Source organism: Salmo salar, chromosome ssa01, assembly GCF_905237065.1.
Source record: "Salmo salar chromosome ssa01, Ssal_v3.1, whole genome shotgun sequence".
In the NCBI taxonomy this organism is placed as follows: Eukaryota; Metazoa; Chordata; class Actinopteri; order Salmoniformes; family Salmonidae; genus Salmo; species Salmo salar.
In genome coordinates, this window is record NC_059442.1 from 138,683,792 (window position 1) to 138,705,219 (window position 21,428).

Sequence of the window (21,428 nt, forward strand, 5' to 3'; positions counted from 1 at the left end):
GGGACATTATGTAATTAACTAGAAAATCCAACAAAGCATAAATTAGTATTTTTGCATACTGTACAATTATTTACCCGTCTCTGACAGGTTCATATTCATCCCACCAAGGAATCAACAATATGCTATGAAATCTGGAACATAAATCTGCTCTAAGAATGCAATAATGTGCAACAATATGTGTTACGTACTCAAGGTATAACTGTGGGTAGTGATTGTATGGCCGAGTTTAAGATACAAATAAATATGGGCTGGAAATTGACAGAAAAAGACGAAACATCCAAAAACCAATTCACATGTCAACTTTATTCATATACAGTCTGTATACTTAGTATAATGAGAACACTCAAGATAATCCAATAATTCAGTGTATGAAATTATAATTCTGAGTCTGTACCAGCATGAGTGTTGTCTAATGTGTTTGTTTATGCTTCATTACTTATCTGAGTTTGGCATCACAAATCTGGCAGCATTGAATATTTCAGATTTTACTGTAGATTGATGAGGGAGTTTCTAGCTTTGGCAAAATCTGTCCACAATGTGTATTGTTGTGTGTGTGTGTGTGTCTGTATATTCCCCATTAGGCTGTATTTCGTATCTCGGGCGTGAGGTTGATGAGTGAGTTACTAGCCTGGGCCAGCTCGCTGATCGAGACCCTCCCTCTTTGTTTGATGAACTGAGCCACAGCGTTTAACTCTTCTGGCGTGATGGAGATAAACTTCCCTCTGTCGTCGATCACTCCTGGAGAAAAGAATGAGAATAAAGACGGTCAGACAGCAGAGAAGCAAGAGTGCCTGACTGTACTCATTTACTCAGAGAAATAATGTTAATTTTGGTACACACTTTTATTCACTTACCTGTGAGTTCACCATCAGCTAAGAGGTCCTGCAGTCTCGCAATTGCATCCTGTGAGCAAAGATTAGTTATGATGACCAATCATCTCCCTTCTCTCAACCACCACTAATATAACCTTGAACCTTGTGGAGATACAATCTGACACACATATTTCAAAATGAGAACAGACCATTGAGTGCAGGAATCATGGTCCATGGCACCCTTTGATCATTTTCCAGCCATCACCTGCCCCTCACCTGTGTGCGCATTCCAAAGTGTGACGCCAGGTCTTCCAGCAGTACTACCTTGGAGTCCTGTGAGATAACCAGAGGAATAGAGGGTAAAAAACCTACACGTTGTTAACAACAAAATGTCACAATAAGGTGCAAAGCAATCGACTTGCCTGTAGGGGGTAAGGAGACCCCCTGCTCTGCTAAACCAATTGACAACTGTGTGCCTTTTTCAAGGGAATGTTGAATAAATGTTAAGTATTTGGTTGTAATATTATCACATCACCTCTTGAACAGCAGTCAGAACTACACATTTCTGATTATTCCATACAAAACAATTGCTGACATTTAATGTAGCTCTATCATCATAATTATACAGCAAATAGCCTACCTGCATGCTTTTCATCACCAGTAAACATCAATTGATCATGTGATTTCAGATACATTTGAAGTTGGAAGTTTACATACCACTTAGGTTGGAGTCATTAAAACACATTTTTCAACCACTCCACAAATTTGTTGTTAACAAACTATAGTTTTGGTAAGTTGGTTAGGACATCTACTTTGTGCATGACAAGTCATTTTCCAACACTTGTTTATAGACAGATTATTTCACTGTATCACAATTCCAGTGGGTCAGAAGTTTACATACACCAAGGTGACTGTGCCTTTAAACAGCTTGGAAAATTCCAGAAAACGATGTCATGGCCTTAGAAGCTTCTGATAGGCTAATTGACATCATTTGAGTCAATTGGAGGTGTACCTGTGGATGTATTTCAAGGCCTACCTTCAAACTCAGTGCCTCTTTGCTTGACATCATGGGAAAATCTAAAGAAATCAGCCAAGACCTCAGAAAAAAAAGTTGTAGACCACAAGTCTGGTTCATCCAATTTCGCCTGAAGGTACCACGTTCATCTGTACAAACAATAGTACGCAAATATAAACACTACCGCGTTCTGTCTCCTAGAGATGAACGTACTTTGAGGCGAAAAGTGCAAATCAATCCCAGAACAACAGCAAAGGACCTTGTGAAGATGCTGGAGGAAACAGGTACAAAAGTATCTATATCCACAGTAAAATGAGTCCCATATCGACATAACCTGAAAGGCCGCTCAGCAAGGAAGAAGCCACTGCTCCAAAACCGCCATAAAAAAGCCAGACTACAGTTTGCAACTGCACATAGGGACAAAGATCGTACTTTTTGGAGAAATGTCCTCTGGTCTGATGAAACAAAAATAGAACTGTTTGGCTATAATGACCATCGTTATGTTAGGAGGGAAAAAGGGGATGCTTGCAAGCCGAAGAACACCATCCCAACCGCGAAGCGGTGGCAGCATCATGTTGTGGGGGTGCTTTGCTGCAGGAGGGACTGGTGCACTTCATAAAATAGATAGCATCATGAGGGAGGAAAATTATGTGGATATATTGAAGCAACATCTCAAGACATCAGTCAGGAAGTTAAAGCTTTGTCGCAAATGGGTCTTCCAAATGGACAATGACCCCAAGCATACTTCCAAAGTTGTGGCAAAATGGCTTATGGACAACAAAGTCAAGGTATTGGAGTGGCCATCACAAAGCCCTGACCTCAATCCTATAGAAAATTTGTGTGCAGAACTGAAAAAGCGTGTGCGAGCAAAGAGGCCTACAAACCTAACTCAGTTACACCAGCTTTGTCAGGAGGAATGGGCCAAAATTCACCCAACTTACCGTGGGAAGCTTGTAGAAGGCTACAATTTAAAGGCAATGCTACCAAATACTAATTGAGTGTATGTAAATTTCTGACCCACTGGGAATGTGATGAAAGAAATAAAAGCTGAAATAAATCATTCTCTCTACTATTATTCTGACATTTCACATTCTTAAAATAAAGTGGTGATCTAACTGACCTAAGACAGGGAATTTTTACTAGGATTAAATGTCAGGAATTGGGAAAAAATGAGTTTAGTTGTATTTGGCTAAGGTGTATGTAAACTTCTGACTTCAACTGTACATGACGATAGCCTCACGATCTCTCTTAATATTGGCTACAATTAAGTTGACATTTGGGTGATCTAAAATACAAGTGAAGTTAACTATACCTGATAGTGAGTGGTTTAGGTTCATTTCCCATCCTTTGTGGGCTCTGCATGTCAAGAAGGGCACGACTGCCGATGTACTGTTAGCTGATCATGTTTACTCATATTGTGTTGCAGCCATGCTGTGTTGTCGTCTTAGGTCTCTCTTTATGTAGGTTTGTGGTGTCTCTTGTGATGTGTGTTTGGTCCTACATTTTTAATCCCAGCCCAGGTCCCCGCAGGAGGCATTTTGACTCTTGGTAGGCCATCATTGTAAATAAGAATTTGTTCTTAATTGACTTGACTAGTTAAATAAAAAAATGCAATAAAATGAAAATACAAATATTAGATTGCAAGCTACCGGTAGAAATGTTGCACAGTTGGCTAAACAGAAAGTATTCATACCTCTTGACTTATTCCACATTTTGTTGTGTTAGAGCCAGCCTGAATTCAAAATTGATTAAATAGATTCTTTCCTCACCCATCTACACAAAGTAAAAACATGTTTTTAGAAATCTATAGAAATAAAATAAAGAAATATCTAATTTACATAAGTATTCACACAACGGAGTCAATACTTTTTGTAGAAGCACCTTTGGCGCCGATTACAGCTTTGATTCATCTTTAGTTCGCATGTATCAGCTTTGCACATCTGGATTTGGGGATTTTCTCTCATTCTTCCTCGCAATTTTTTTCAAGCTCTGTCAAGTTAGATGGGGAGTGGCGGTGAATAGCAATCTTCAAGACTTTCCACAGATTTTAAATGAGATTCAAGACTGGGTTTTGGCTGGGCCACTCAAGGACATTTCACATTCTTGTTCTGAAGCCATTCCAGCATTGCTTTGGATGTATGCTTGGGGTCATTGTCCTGTTGGAATGGAAATCTTATAAGGTCGTTTGCACACTGAAGGAGGTTCCCATTACGGATTTGCCTGTATTTGGCTCCATTCATTGTTCCCTCTATCCTTACCAGTCTCCCAGTCCCTGCCGCTGAAAACCATCCCATAGCATGATGCTGCCACCACCATGCTTCATGGTAGGGATGGTGTTAACCAGGCACAGCTCACACCCGTCTTTCTCCACACACACAGCGCTTTGCATTCAGGCCAAAGAGTTCAATTTGCATTATCGGTCCACATAATCCTTTGCCTTATGCTCTGAGGCTTTCCCATGCCTTTTTGCAAACTCCAGGCGTGATGTCATGTGCTTTTTATCTCAGGAGTGGCTTCCACTGGGCCACTCACCCATAATGCACAGATTGGTGAAGTACTGTAAAGACTTGTCCTTCTGGCAGGTTCTACCATCTCAGCCAAGGAACTCCGTAGTTCTGTCAGAGTGATAATTGGGTTATTGGTCACCTCCCTGACCAAGGTCATCTTACCCGGTTGCTCAGTTTGGTTGGACGGCCAGCTCTAGGCAGAGTCTGGGTAGTTCCATATTTTGTCAATTTTCCAACGACTTAGATCAATGTGCTCTTGGAAACTTTCAACACTCTAGAAATAGTTGTATACCCTTCCCCAGATACATGCCTCATTACAATTCTCTGAGATCTATGGACAGTTACTTGGACTTCATGGTATAGTTTCTGCTCTGGCATGCCTGAACTGTGGAACCTTACAGTACCAATCAAAAGTTTGGACACACCTACTCATTCCAGGATTTTTCTTTATTTTCACAATTTTCTACATCATAGAATAATTCTGAAGACACCAATACTATGAAATAACACATATGGAATCATTTAGTAACCCCTAAAAAATATATATATATTTTATATTTGAGATTCTTTAAAGTAGTCACCCTTTGCTTTGATGACGGCTTTGCACACTCTTGGCATTCTCTTAACCAGCTTCATGAGGTAGTCACCTGGAATGCATTTCAATTAACAGGTGTGCCTTGTTAAAAGTTCATTTGTGGAATTTCTTTCCTTCTTTATGCGTTTGAGCCAATCAGTTGTGTTGTGACAAGGTAGGGGTGGTATACAGAAGACAGCCCTATTTGGTAAAATACCAAGTCCATATTACGGCAAGAACAGCTCATAAGCAGAGAAACGACAGTCCATCATCCAGTCAATCCAGAATATTTCAAGAACTTTGAACGTTTCTTCAAGTGCAGTCGCAAAAACCAAGAGCTATGATGAAACTGGCTCTCATGAGGACCGCCACAGGAAATTAAGACCTAGAGTTACCTCTGCTGCAGAGGGTAAGTTCATTAGAGTTACCAGCCTCAGAAATCGGTAATTAACTGCACCTCAGACTGCAGCCCAAATAAATGCTTCACAGAGTTCAAGTAACAGACATCTCAACATCAACTATTCAGAGGAGACTGCGTGAATCATGCCTTCACAATTGCTACAAAGAAACTACTAAATGACACTAATAAGAAGAGACTTGCTTGGGCCAAGAAACACGAGCAATTGACATTAAACTGGTGGAAATCTGTCCTTTGGTTTGAGTCGTCCAAATTTGAGATTTTTGGTTCCAACCGCGGTGTCTTTGAGAAGTAGATTTGTTGAACAGATGATCTCTGCATGTGTGGTTCCCACAGTGAAGCATGGAGGAGGTGTGATGGTGTGGGGTGCTTTTCTGGTGACACTGTATGTGATTTATTTATAATTCAAGGCACAGTTAACCAGGATGGCTAGTACAGCATTCTGCATTCTGGTTTTTCTTAGTGGGACTATCATTTGTTTTTCAACAGGACAATGACTAAACACACCTCCAGGCTGTGTAAGGGCTATTTGACCAAAGAGGAGAGTGATGGAGTGCTGCATCAGATGACCTGGCCTCCACAATCATCCGACCTCAACCCAATTGAGACGGTTTGGGTTGAGTTGGACCGCAGCGTGAAGGAAAAGCAGCCAACAAGTGCTCAGCATATGTGGGAACTCTTTCAAGACTGTTGGAAAAGCATTCCAGGTGACTACCTCATGAAGATGATTGAGAGAATGCCAAGAGTTTGCAAAGCTGTCATCAAGGCAAAGGGTGCCTACTTCGAAGAATATAAAATATATTGTGATTTGTTTAACCCTTTTTTGGTTACTACATGATTCCACATGTTATTTCATAGTTTTGATGCCTTCACGATTATTCTACAATGTAGAAAATAGTCAAAATAATGAAAAACCCTTGAATGAGTAGGTGTCCAAACTTTTGACTGGTACTGTATACAGACAGGTGTTTCTTTCTAAATCATGTCCAAACAATTTAATTGGCCACAGGTGTACTCCAATCAAGTTGTAGTGACATCTCAAGGATGATCAAAGGAAATTGGATGCACCTGAAAACCATTTGTAGTGTCATAGCAAAGGGTTGTAAATACTTATGTAAATTAGATATCAAATTCATTTTCAATAAATCTGCAAACATTTCTAAAAACTTTTGTTCACTTTTTCATTATGGGATTTTTTTGTGTAGATGGGCGAGGAAGAAAATATATTTAATCAATTTTGAATTCAGGCTGTAAGAACCAAATGTATGAATACTTAGTGAATTTTTATTTTATTTAACTAGGCAAGTTAAGAACAAATTCTTATTTACAATGATGGCCTAGGAACAGTGGGTTGCCTTGTTCAGGGGCAGAACGACAGCTTTTTACCTTGTCAGCTCGGGGATTCGATCTAGCAACCTTCGATCTAGCAACTGGCCCAATGCTCTAACCACTAGGCTACCTGCCGCCCCATGAATGCACTGTAGTTGTAATGTACTTTTTTCTCCAACCAACTTAGGTCTACCTAATGAAGTTAACACTATTCCCTTTTCAACATTGTTTTTAAGGGTGTTTAATCACGATTGCTGTGGACAGACATGATAAGCTACGTTGATTAATGGACGATGTCAAATTGGCTACCTAGCTAATAACAGATCATGTCAATATGGTTAGTTAACAAGTTAACATTCAGGGGATAAACTAGATGGCTTTATCCAAATAGTGTTTGATTTGCTTGTCATCTAGTGGTGATGACATAAGTCCAACTGACAACTTTACCAGAACGAGGACTTGCTGATGTCAAGCTCTTTCCAAAAGCCTAATCTCTAAAGATACAAGCCAAATGACACGTTGTTTGTTAACTAGCTATATGCCAAATGGTGCTCCCGAGTTTCGCAGCAGTCTAAGGCACTGCATCTCAGTGCATGTGGCATCACTATAGTACCTGGTTCGATTCCAGGCTGCATCACATCAGGCCGTGATTGGGAGTCCCATATCGCGGTGCACAATTGGCCCAGAGTTGTCCGGGTTTGGCCGGGGTAGGCCGTCATTGTAAATAAGAATGTGTTCTTACCTGACTTACATAGTTAAATAAATAACGAATAAAATAAAAAATGGTTAGGCTATCCTCACGCATCTAAAATGTCATGATCAATTGAGGTTTACAGATCATGAAAAGCATGCAGTTAATTGCTGTAGCCTATAACTCTGATAGAGCTAAATGTGGAATAATCAGACCTGTGTAGTTCTGACTATTCTCTTCAAGAGGTTATGATGTTAAAAACAAATAGTTATAACATTTATTTAACATTCCCTTGAAAGCGGCACATAGTTGTCAAAGGTTTTAGCGGAGCTGGGGGTCTCCATGCCCTGACGAATTGAGGCTGTTCTGCGAGAAAAAAGGGAGTGCAACTCAATATTAGGAAGGTGTTCCTAAAGTTTTGTACACAGTGTATATGGTTCTGGTTAGGTTCCTGCTCATACCTTGATGTACTGGATGAACTCTTGTAGAAGGTTGCGTGACTATAAAAAAAAGAACAAACATTTACATAAAATAGAGATTTAATGCCAGGAATCCGGTTACCGAGATTTACCGCCCAAAACTACTCCCTTTTCCCGGGATAAATAACTGCGAGAAACCGGTAAATTATTTACATGAACAGCATAGTGTGAAATGGAACTGTTAAATTACATGCGATGTCTAAATGTGGCTTCTCTACGGCCTCTGCATGATGAATCAACCCTCAGGGTGGGGACAGACAGCCCATCTCATCATGGTAAAAAATGTTTTATTGTGACAGGTAGGTCTACATTTGCTGCAGCATAACCTATGCTACAGTAATATAAAAAGACAGAATGCGTGTCTAATTTACCCATCTCCATCTGGCTTTCGGGGGTGACCTTGTTTTTTAATTATAACGATTTTTTTTATTATTGCAGCTGCTGAGTTTTAAAACAGCCTATCAGTCGAATATCGTTACTTTAAAATCAGTGCACGCGCAGGCACTCTCTAGCAGTCTCTCCCCAACACCATTGAAATTTTATCCAAAATAGATAATCCTGTTCTAAATTGATATATATATATATATATAAAATAATTGATGTCCTAGCCTACCTCTCTTTCAGGTAATACTGGCCTCTCCTTAAAAGAAATGCTCCTTAGCTCTTGGGAGTCCCATGCAGGAAAAGCTAGACTAGAATAACTTGCTAAGGCAGCTTATGGTTGAGAAATTAGCAGTAAATTCTCTGCCAACAGCTCTGGTGGACATTCCTGCAGTCAGCATGCCAACTGCACGCTCCCTCGAAACTTTATAGTGGTCTTTTATTGTCATCAGCACAAGGTGCACCTGTGTAATGATCATGCTGTTTAATCAGCTTCTTGATATGCCACACCTGTCAGGTAAATGGATTATCTTGGCAAAAGAGAAATGCTCACTAACAGGGATGTAAACAAATTTGTGCACAACACTTTAGAGAAATAAGCTTTTTGTGAGTATGGAAAAGTTATGGGATCTTTTCTTTCAGCTCATGAAACCAACACTTTACATGTTGCGTTTATATTTTTGTTCTCTTTCTTTCTCCCTCCGCGGGCCTACAAAAGGGGGGCAGTGGGCCGCCAGTTGCCCAGCCCTGATCTACTTGATAAAAACGGGTTCATGTCAACAGCCACCTAAACTGAACTATGTGAATACACTAGTAAACTACCTCTTCCTCTGTGACATCATCAGCTTCACCCTGCTCCTCGACGACAAAGGACTGTTTGAGCCTTAGGTACTCCTCTTCCTCCTCCTTCTCCTGCTCCTCTTTGGCCCGCCGCTGCTCTTCCTCCTAAACAGAAAATAATTATAGGAGAAAGAAGGAATGACTGCAAAAGTGGGAATAAGAAGTGATGTGTCTACCTGCATCTGTGTTCAGAAGAGTGAGATAGTGTGTGTGTTTATTACCTCTTTCTGCTCCTGTTGTCTCTCTTTCTCATCCTCCTTGCTTCTCTCCTGCTCTCGGAGCTCCTGCATTTTCTTCCTTTCCTCTCTCTCTGCCAGCTCAGCCTGAGGAACACAGCATCAAACCCAGTCGCCAAGAACAACACTTGCAAACATAAAATACAATGATTTGAAAAGGCAGGGTGGGTCAACGCAATATGGTGGATGCCCTTCACCTGCCTGGTTCTATCACAGCAGTGCAGCTGAGAGAAGAAGCAGTGCAGCTGAAGGGAGAACGCCATTTGAGGGGAGAAAGCCATTGTAGACTATTGACTAGGGCTGTGAGGCAATATTTTTGTTCATGGCAAACAGGAAAACAAGAAGCAGATCAAACTCTTTGGTCCTTTAAAAACCTGCTGTATGTAAAATCAAATGAAATTCAAATCAAATGTATTTCTAAAGCCCTTCTTACATCAGCTGATGTCACAAAGTGCTGTACAGAAACCCAGCTTAAAACCCCAAACAATGCAGGTGTAGAAGCACGATGGCTAGGAAAAACTCCCTAGAAAGGCCAGAACCTAGGAAGAAACCTAGAGGAACCAGGCTATGAGGGGTGGCCAGTCCGCTTCTGGCTGTGCTGGGTGGAGATAACAGAACATGGCCAAAATGTTCAAATGTTCATAGATGACCAGCAGGGTAAAATATTGTGTGCTATACCTTGGAAAATAAATGTGACACTGGATGACAACATAATGATGTTTGTTTCCAACATTAGGGCTGTTTTCCTAAAGAAGTTAAATCCGCTTCATGTTTTGTTTCCTTGCCACAATACTAACGAGTATTGTGATACTGGTATCGTCCCGGCCCTACTACTGATTGACATGCTACTGATGACATATAATGGGCAATCTCCAATGGAGAACTGTCCTCCAGCTGTTCCAGAGAGTGGTAATACCTCTCTCTGAGCCCGTTTGGCTTGTTTCTCCTCCAGTTTCCTCTGCTTCTTGGCTCCAAGCTTCCCTGTGGCCTGGAACTGCTGTTCCTCCTCTTCTTCCTGTTCCTCCACAGCCACTTCCTCTACAGGGCTGTCCTCTGAAGGAGCATTCACACATTTGTGAAACTTCATTTTCACAATTGAAACACATGTGATATTCATGTGTGTATGTCAGGTGTGTTACCGTTGTCGGATGCGTCCCTCTGGGCTCGTCTCTGGGCCATCACCCTGCTGTTGAGATTTCTACGGCGCCGGGGCATGCCCGCCCCCCGCTCCTCGGCCACCTGCGGGCGAGGAGCTGCCACCCGAGCCAACACATCCTGCCTCTGTTCACGATCAACTGCAGAGAGAGGGGGGTGGACCATTTTAAATGACAGATTATTGGGTCAATTTAGCCCAAAAACGAGTGCACATATGCGGAGAGAGGTAAAGAGCAGGAGACATGGGGAAGAGTTAATGGAGGGAGTCAGGGAAGGCAGATAATGGGAGCACAGATAGACTCGATTAAGTTTACTAGTAGAAAGTAGAGGAAGAGAATAGGGGAGGGAGACTTAAATATAGCAAGAGAAATAACGTAAATAAGCTTGTTGTCAACACGTTCCTTAGTCAGCTACAACAGTAGCTAGCTAGCTAACGTTAGCTAGCTACATTGAGAACTGACAGGTCATGACAAGCAAGGGACAAGGAAAAAAATTAAACACCCAAAAAACCTCTACTTTTAACTTAGTTAGCACGCTATAAATAGCCAGTGTTAAACACGAATAGCAACTATTGCTAACGTTAGCTGTTTAAGTATTGGTGTCGTTATCCAAACGCCTGGTAGCTACAGTTAACTCCTTACCTTCCTCTGTTTTTCCTCGTACCTTCACAGCAAAAACGATCAACACAATAAGGATTGCTGCAGCAATCAAATACACCACGATGTCCATTGCAAATTTAAAATGTCTATTTCAGATTCTATGAATTTCACATTTCAAACTCTCTTCTACACCATGACAGACACGTATGTTGTGTTGTGCTTCAGAGACCCATGTCACGTGATATTCTTATTCTTTAAGTTTTTATTGGCGAATCGCAACCAACTGATAAGTGCATACACCGCCACCTACAGTACTGGAGCGTGAGGCCGGTCACGACCTACCGAAAACACCATATTCTCATAACTAACCCTGAATTTCGAAGAAAAGAAAATATTTCCCTAACAAACCTCTCTACTCCCATCACCCCCACCCAAAATATCACCCACTCCACATTCAAGTCCAACCTCTCTGACCCTGTCAAACAACCTCTCTCTTTCTACATCATACATTTCACAAAATAATAATACATGTTCAAACGTTTCCTCTACCATACAGCCATTACACATTCCAGTATCATGTTCCCCTATCAATTTCAAAGACAAATTAAATCATGTATGCCCTAATCTCATCCAAGACAACATAATGTCCTCCCTTCTATTCCCATTATATGACACTACCTCCAATACAGATTTCCTTGTACTATAAACATTTCTGCCCTCACTACTTTCACCCCATTGTCTCTGCCAGCAATCTAACCCATTTTTCAGAATACATGTTTTAATTTCCCCTCTTCCCAACTGCACCTGTATATCCACAATATTTTTTTTCAATGCTTTTTTTTCCTATTATGAGCAGGAATCCAACAGAACGGAATTTAAATACCATTCTTTTGTAATCCAACAACAGCATAAATATTTCTAACCATAAATCCTCACGTTCTGACCTTCCAGATTTTAAACTACACAAAACTGATACAGAGTCCAAACATATTACTACTCTTCTTGGTTGCACCTCCTATATCCATTGCAATCCAACAATTATGGCAACCATTTCATTGAATATACTGATACATCATTTGTTAGTCTCTTGCATAGATTAACATCGAACTCAAGAATAAGTACACCTTCTCCTGTTTTCCCATTCATAGGATCCTTTGAACCATCTGTATACACTGCACGGCAAGAACAAAACTGAGTACTAATATATTGATCCACTATTGTTTCTACATTAGCTTCTTCACACCACTGTTTATTTTTCTTCCATCAGGCTATGATCAACATGTGGTCTTATATAAAACCACGGTGGAACATTTCCTATTGCCACAGAAGGCACTATAACAAGTCCATATTTATCAACCCTTTTCCCCATCAAAACCCCTCTTTTGATGTCGTTCATATTCCCAGCAGTTTTCTAATACCGTCCGTGTTGGATGATCTACCGTACTACCCTTCAGTCTTGCCAAGTATGCCAGGGCTAGATTAACTCGTCTAAGGGATAGTGGCATTTGCGCAGTATCTACCTGTAAAGCCTCAACAGGTGTAGTTTTAAACGCACCGTCGCACATCTTGAGTGCCCTCGCTTGCATTCTATCAAGGCGCAACATCGATGTAATAGCCGCAGAACCATATACAAAGTACCCATGTCACGTGATCAACTAGCGTTGTCTCATTATTTAAATGTCAAATCATAGAGCGTGAAATACCAGAACCGTGTGGCTAGACAAATTCATTGCATAAAGACGGCAAAGCGCTACAGAGGGTGGTGACTACAGACCAGTACATCACGGGGCAGAGCTCCCTGCCATTCTGGCAGTGGCGTGTATTCATGGATACCAAGGGAAGCCAGACTTTCCCCAAAAATGTATCAAGAAAGAAATATAAACATATAAAATAATGTATATTTTGTCTATCTGTGTTTCATAATTGTCCTTCAATTTGAAAGAGGCTGAATGTATCTCACCTGAGAAAGCATCCGTGCGAGCGAAACATCACCTCTCTGTCTCTGTATGTGTAGGCCATCTATCTGATGCTGTCTGGTCCAAAGGAGCACGACATTGTTGCCGCCCGTAGCATTGAATGCAAGAAAAGCCAGGGAGCATTTTGGCCTCTCTTGATAAAAAAAGTATAACATAATAGCCAATCAGCATTGAGCTAAACTGAGCGAGCTCAACTGTGAATGGTCCTGGCGCACCAACAAAAAATGTAATGGGAAGTCAGTTTGGATAAAATCGCATTGAGAGCATATGTAATTGACAGAAACAACTTGTATTGTTGCATCTGGTTGTGTTGTTGTCCTCCAGTGGCTAGCCAGCTAGCTAAATTTGTCCCTTTCCTAAATTATCCATGTATGGAGATAGGGTTTTACTTAATTCTCTGTACTGGCCAATGATTATAACGGCGATTCTGATCCAACCATTAATTCATACATTGTGCCTCTGGCCTGAGAAGATGGAAGTTAAATATGTTGCTACAGTAGTGTTAAGTTGCGTCAATTCGAATCTGGTATCAGAACAAAATAGTCTGCACATAGTAACTTCTGATTTCTTTGTACTTTAATTAATGCAAACACTTGAATGGTAAATATGTGGCTCGTATATACGGGCTCTCTGTAACACCTTGCAGGGCAGACAGAGAACTGGAATAACATCACAAGTTTTACTTTAAATACTTCTTGACAGACTTAGTTCCCTCTCCCTGAGGGCCTGTCATAGTAGAGGCTTGGGTGTGGTTTAGACTTACTCCAGCCTCTAGACGCATCTTTGTTGCCAGGCATAGTTGTCTTCTAGCTTATCTTCGTGTGTGTAACCGAGAGTCAGACACTCAAGGACAGTGCCTGTTTTTATGCAACAGCCATTCTCCCCTCTATCAGTTCCTCATATACACCTGTCCTTAAGTGGCCCCACAACCAGGCATTGTGTGTGTGTGTGTGTCACGAGTCTACTCAGCCTACACTACTAGCCAGCAACCCTCCAGTTAGTCATGTCTATTATATGTCGCTCAATCTATGTTAATACAATATAAACCTCTTATGTTTAGCATTAGTATTCATAAGTTATGCACCACAACTAATTTTATTATATAGGTTTAAATAGTTGTATTATATTGGTTATGCAAACAAATAGTTGGTTAAACCCTAACAGTAGATGTAGAAGGCTAATGTTATCTAGCTAACGTTGCCCATGAAAGGAAGTTAGGCTAGCAAGCAAGCATTTTAGCCAGGTAGCATAGGACAACAACAAATAAAAGCATTTACTGTATGACAGAGTGATAGACCGTATTGTCAACATGAAAGAGAGGAGGGTGGCATTGGCGTTTCTCTACAAGTAGAGTAAGTCAGCATGTTTTTTCTACTTGCACGAACACACACACAAATCAGAACCATGGGCATCCACATCATATTTAGTTTATGTTGATTGGACCAAATAGTTTTTGGAATCTTTTAGTTGTCACTGTATTAGACTAAGCAGATGTGACTTGATGATGTTGAAGTAGTAGATGGAACTCTTGTTTTATAATATATTCCATTTCGTAGACGTTTTTATCCTAAGCGACTTACAGTTATGCGTGCATACATTTTACGTATGTCTGGCCCCAGGAATTGAACCCACAACCCTGGCGGTGCAAGTGCCATGCTCTACCAACTGAAAATGTCTGAAATATTAACTTGCTTGACCATGCTGTAGGTCAACTGTTTTTTGCATGCAATATGCTTTGTGGACTTCACTGAATAAAGGTTGCTCTCCGGTTTTGTGATGAAACAAAGGTGTGGTTGAATTTATTCTGCCACTGTGTCTTCTTATTGTCTCGGCCTTTAGGCATATATCACAGTCGCAAGGCATATGAACTAAGAGGTTATAGAGCAAACAGCTCAATTATCACAACACATAGGCTGTAATATGGTTTATTTTTATGGCTTATCCTGTGATTTTACCCACGCACCGCTACTACAAAAGGTCCACATTTTTTTCAAAGACTCCAGCCACCCAAGCCATAGGCTTTTCTCTCTGCTACCACATGGCAAGCGGTACCAGTGCATAAAGTTTGGAACCAACAGGTCCCTGAACAGCTTCTACCCCCAAGCCATAAGTCTGCTAAACAAGACAGCTAAATAGCTAATCAAATGGCTACCCGCACTGACTCTCTTGCACTGACTCTGTGCACACACACATACTGTACTTACACTGACACTCCAACACACACATACACACTACATACATACACCCACACAAACATAACATGCGCACACGTGCATATTGATGCCACACACACACACACACACACACACACACACACACACACACACACACACTTTCACACTCACCCATAGGCTGCTGCTATTGTCTATTCTCTATCCTGTTGTTTAGTCACATTACCCCGACAATATGTACGGGTACCTCAATTACATTGTAGCCCTGCACATCGGCTCGCTACTGGTACTCCTTGTATATAGTCATGTTGTGTCACGTCCTGACCATAGAGAGCTCTTATTTTCTATGGTAGAGTAGGTCAGGGTGTGACTGGGGGGGTTTATCAAGTTTATTTAGTTCTATGTTGTTTGGTTCTAGTTTCTGATTTTCTATGTTGGGGTTTTTGTGGGAGATTATTTTGAGTTAGTGCATGTTGCACCTCCGTCGTCACGGTTTGTTGTTTTGTTTATAGTATGTCTTGCATAGTTTCACATATTAATAAAGATGTGGAACGATACTCACGCTGCGCCTTGGTCCTTCTCTACACACAAATGTGACAGAAGATCCCACCACCCACAGACCAAGCAGTGTGCCCAGGAGGAGCAGGGATCCTGGGCATGGGAGGAAAGCCAGGAGTGGAGGACATCCTGGACTTGGGAGGAAATAATGGCAGGAGACAAAAGCCCGCCATGGAAGCAGGTGGAAGCAGCGAGGGAGGAGAATCTGCGACGCCGGGGTTTGCGACCACGAAGGGGGGGGGGCACATGGGTTGGTCGGCGAAGCCGAGGGGTGAGTCTGAGAGCGAAGAGGAATATTGGGAGAGACTGAGTGAGGAGTACTGTGAGATAGTTGAGGGGGTGATGAGAGAGAGCTGTTGGTTTGGCGTAGTATGTACGACATTTTCCCTGAGGAGCGTGTGAGCCGTCAGATGCCACCTGAGTCAGCTCCCCGTACTCATCCCGAGAAGTGTGTTAAAGTTCCGGTACAAATGAGGCCGGCTATATGCACCAGGTCTCCAGTGCGCCTTCACAGCCCAGTACGTCCTGTGCCAACTCTCCGTACTCACCGTTGGGAGCGTGTGACCCGTCAGGCACCATGTTTTGCGGTGATACGCACGGTGTCTCCAGTGCGCATTCACAGCCCAGTGCGTCCTGTGCCTGCGTCCTGTGCCAGCACCCCGCACTTGCCGGGCTAAAGTGAGCATCCAGCCAGGACGGGTTGTGCCAGATCTACGCTCCAGACCTCCTCCACAGCCCAGTGCGTGTGCCCAGTCAGGTACGTCCTGTGCCTGCTCCCCGCACTCATCCTGAAGTGTCACCAGTTTGGCGCCACCTGTGCCAGTTCCTCGCACTCTCCCTGAAGTGAGCTTGCCCAGTCAGGTACGTCCTGTGCCTGCTCCTCGCACTCGCCCTGAAGTTCATCTCACCAGTCTGGCGCTACCTGTTCCAGCTCCACACACCAGGCCTCCAGTGCGCCTTCACAGTCCGGAGCTTCCGGCGACGGTCCCCAGTCCGGAGCTTCCGGCGACGGTCCCCAATCCGGAGCCTCCACCGATGCTGGCGGGTTCGCAGGATGAGAGGGTTCTTCGTCCTGCACCAGATCTGCCTCCTATACTGGCGGATCCGCAGGATGAGAGGGTTCTTCGTCCTGCACCAGAACCGCCACCAACACTAGACACTCCCCCTAACCCTCCCTTTTGGTTTCACGTTTTGCGGCCGGAGTCCGCACCTTTGGGGGGGATACTGTCACGTCCTGACCATAGACAGCTCTTATTTTCTATGGTAGAGTAGGTCAGGGTGTGACTGGGGGGGTTTATCTAGTTTATTTAGTTCTGTTTGGTTCTAGTTTCTGTTTTTCCTATGTTGGTGTTTTCGTATGATTCCCAATTAGAGGCAGCTGGTCATCGTTGTCTCTAATTGGGGATCATATTTAAGTTGTTGTTTTTCCCACTAGTGTTTGTGGGAGATTATTTTGAGTTTATGCATGTAGCACCTCTTCGTCACGGTTTGTTGTTTTTGTTTATAGTCTGTCTTGCATAGTTTCACATAGAAATAAAGATGTGATACGATACGCACGCTGCGCCTTGGTCTCTTTCATACGACACCCGTGACATGCACATAAAATGCAAATCTTGCACTGTTTTTAATCCGTGCAGACACACCAGAATGCTTTCCGTTCATGACGGATGCACCGTCATAGCCTTGCCCCACAAGATTATTTCTGTAGTCCAGACCATGTGTTTTGTGAGACCTGCTGCATCTAAGCTTTCAGCTGACTGAAAGTGTAAAAAGCTTTCGTGGATGGCCCCGTTGTAATAGTACCTCACAACTAAAGGCTTGTGTTCTTAGCATTGCTACATGCATTCATCCTTTTCTCTATGAGAGTGTCATGCGTTGTAATTTCTTCTAAGATTGCCAAAAAATGTCCCTTGTTGTGAGAGTCATCAGACTTTCGATGACCTCTCTACGCTATATTTTGAGTGGCAGTTAATTGTAGCCCATCTGCAATTGTTTGAATGTAAGTACAGTTTTCCTCCACTTTCTTTTTCCGGTCCTCATTTATGACATCTAACATTGAGTTGCTGTCAATAGCCCTTTTATGCTGATTCCAAGCTGTCAGATGGTGGGTGTAGCTGGTGCATGAAGTCAGGCGCAGGAGAGCAGAATGAGTGAGCAACGTACTTTACTCAAAATAAAGGCACAAGGTAACAATACACTTGACCAACAATAAACGGTAATCAATTACGCACGGGTGAAAACAGCACCCATCGAAAACCAGCCATAACGTACCGAATGAACATAGAAACAATCACACACAAAAACATGGGGGAAACAGAGGGTTAAATACATGAACATGTAATTGGGGAATGAAACCAGGTGTGTAGAAAACAAAGACAAAACAAATGGAAAATGAAAGGTGGATCGGCGATGGCTAGAAGACTGGTGACGTCGACCACCGAACGCCCCCGAAACAAGGAGAGGGACCGACTTCGGCGGAAATCGTGACACAAGCATACATAGCATTGATATGATGCTCTGCCTTCAAATGGAGCTTAAACCCGGAATCTTTAAACGGCACCTTTTTCCAGTTACAAAAACCTGACTGTGATGTGAAGGCAGATTCAGGTGTATTGGGCAGAGAAAAATGCCTACAGGCGAAACAATAAGTCGAATCTTGACTTACAGAATATTCGAGCCATGAATTGTCCTTATACCAGGAGCTGTTGAAAGCCCTTTTCCTAGTACCATGCTGAGTTGTGGGAAATGTTTTCAAACACAGCTGTACAGGACCCTCTTCTCTGGATCTTGAAATGTCTGAAATACACGTTAAATAATGTGTCATATCTCTATGGAAATGTATAATTAAGGGATACACAAGATTAGATACTAACAGCTGCTAACTAAAATGTGTAGTTTAAAGTTGTCACGTCCTGACCAGTAAAGGGGTTATTTGTTATTGTGGTTTGGTCAGGACGTGGCAGGGGGTGTTTGTTTTATGTGGTTCGGAGTTTGTTGGGCTATGTGCTTATGTAAGAGGGGTGTTTGTTTTATGTGTTCCGGGGTTTTTTGGTCTATGTTCTATGTAAGTGTATTTCTATGTTAGTTCTAGTCTTTCTATTTCTATGTTTAGTTAATGGAGCTGACCTTCAATTGGAAGCAGCTGCTCCTCGTTGCTTCTGATTGAAGGTCCTATGTATAGAGGTGTTTTTGTAATGGGATTTGTGGGTAGTTGTCTCCTGTTTTGTGTCTGTGCACATGACAGGACTGTTAGTTGTTTTGTATATGTGGTTTGTTTTTCCTTCTTTTAATTAAATAAAGACGATGAGTATACACGTTCCCGCTGCACCTTGGTCCAATCCTTACGACGCCCGTTACAAAAGTATAGGCCTGGCATACCATTGGGTCCTTTTGGAACAGCATATCTGGTACTTGATGCAGTTTTGATGGGCTCAATAACATCTCCTGGCAGCTCTGGCTCACTGTCTTGCTCAGAGCCAGAGGTCTCTGTGTCATCCCTTGATACATCTATTACATTAAAATAACACAAGAACTGTTCGTGTATAATCAAAATAAAAATGCAGCCATCAAAACAAGAACACACATGAATCAACAACCAACATTTTAAAGTGAGGCTTCATCTGACAAAATCATCTATTACAAGCTGAAGCTAAACTTAAATTCTGAACTGGGCATGTGACTGACTGCCTGGTAGATGCTCTGACCTGGTGGTGGTAGACAGGGTCCTTGTGCAGTCTGACCCCACTCACTCTGACTAGCCTCAGGTAGGTAGCTGCTCTGGGGTCCGGTGGTGATGAAAGGGCTGGGGTTTGTTTGCACCTGATCTGCCTGTTTGTGCTTCTTTAAAAAAAACATCTGATATCTCTCCCTTTCTTCTCATGTTTAATTGACCCTATGCAAAAGTAAGACAGTCGATGGTTACATTTAAGCATCCATTTACCAACATTTTAGTCCAATCTCAATGTTAATTACAAATCCCCATTATCATAACTGTACCTTAAAATCAACTACCAGCCTATCAACTACAAGTTACGTTCCGTCTGCTGTCCGTGACCGGTTGATCTATTGGGCCCACATGTCCCCCTCCTCTGGTCATCCTGGGATCGGTCGGACGGTGTGCTGTTTGGCTGGGAAGTACTGGTGGCCTACTTTGGCCAAGGACGTGAGGGTTTATGTTTCCTCCTGCTCGGTGTGCGCACAGTGTATGGCTCCTAGGCACCTGCCCAGAGGGAAGCTACACCCCTTACCCATTCCACAGCGGCCTTGGTCGCACCTGTCGGTGGATTTTGTTACCGATCTCCCCCCTTTCAGGGAAACACCACGATCCTGGTCGTTGTGGATCGGTTTTCTAAGTCATGCCGTCTCCTCCCTCTGCCCAGTCTCCCTACGGCCCTACAGACTGCGGAGGCCTTGTTTACGCACGTCTACCAGCACTACGGGGTGCCTGAGGATATAGTGTCTGATCGAGGTCCCCAGTTTACTTCGAGGGTTTGAAAGGCGTTTATGGAACGTCTGGGGGTCTCGATCAGCCTTACCTCGGGGTTTCATCCCGAGAGTAATGGGCAGGTGGAGAGAGTGAACCAGGATGTGAGCAGGTTTCTGCGGTCGTATTGCCAGGATTGGCCGGGGGAGTGGGCAGCGTTCGTGCCCTGGGCTGAGGGACGGCTCATCGGGAAGCCCAGGATCCAGTTACAAAGGGAGGTGTTCAGTCCCAGGTTTCTTAGCTCAGTGATGAGCTTGGAGGCTGAGCTTTAGTCAATGAACAGGTTTATCACATAGATGTTCATTTTGTCCAGGTGGGAAAGGGCAGTGTGGAGTGCAATAGAGATTGTGTCATCTGTGGATCTGTTGAGGCTTTCAAAGCATTTAATGGCTACAGATGTGAGTGCTACGGGGCGATAGTAATTTATACAGGTTACCTTGGCGTTCTTGGGCACAGGTACTATTGGTGGTCCACTTGGAACATTTGGGTATTACAGACTGGGTCAGGGAGAGGTTGAAAATGTCAGTGAAGACACTTGCCAGCTGGTCAGGGCATGCTCTGAGTACACTTCCTGCTAATCCATCTGGCCCTGTGAATGTTAACCTGTTTAAAGGTCTTACTCACATCGGCTATGGAGAGCGTGATCACACAGTCACCCGGAAAAGCTGGTGCTCTCATGCATGGTTCAGTGTTGCTTGCCTCGAAGCGAGCATAAAAGGCAGTTGGCTTGTCTGGTAGGCTTGCTTCACTTGGCAGCTCGCGTGATAGTTTGCCAGCCCTGCCACATCTGACGAGCATCAGAGCCGTTGTAGTATGATTCGATCTTAGCCCTGTATTGGATCTTTGCCTGTTTGATGGTTTGTCGGAGGGCGTAGCAGGATTTCTTATAAGTGTCCGGATTAGTGTCCCACTCCTTTGAAGCGGCAGCTCTAGCCTTTAGCTCAATGCAGATAGGATGAATCCCTGAACATATTCCAATCTGTGCTAGCGAAACAGTCCTGTAGTTTACCATCATCGGACCATTTCCATATTGAGCGCGTCACTGGTACTTCCTGTTTGAGTTTTTGCTTGTAACAGGAATCAGGAGTTATGGTCAGATTTGCCAAATGAAGGGCGAAGGAGAGCTCTGTATGCATCTCTGTGTGTGGAGTAAAGATGATCTAGAGTTTTTTGCTTCTAGTTGCACAGGTGACATGCTGGTAGA

The 21,428-nt window shown here is 42.9% G+C and overlaps 1 protein-coding gene across 1 annotated transcript; it reads right to left on the reverse strand.

The window, feature by feature from the left end:
* Positions 1–283: 283 nt before the first annotated feature.
* LOC106565618 (DDRGK domain-containing protein 1) lies at positions 284–11,286 on the reverse strand. Its single transcript, XM_014132927.1, has 9 exons — positions 11,079–11,286; positions 10,422–10,577; positions 10,199–10,335; positions 9,268–9,369; positions 9,029–9,151; positions 7,808–7,846; positions 1,089–1,145; positions 855–903; positions 284–738 (listed from the first exon to the last, which is right to left on the reverse strand). The coding sequence occupies exons 1-9, from the start codon at positions 11,164–11,166 to the stop codon at positions 578–580; spliced, it is 912 nt and encodes a 303-aa protein (XP_013988402.1). The 5' UTR covers positions 11,167–11,286; the 3' UTR covers positions 284–577.
* Positions 11,287–21,428: the final 10,142 nt, after the last annotated feature.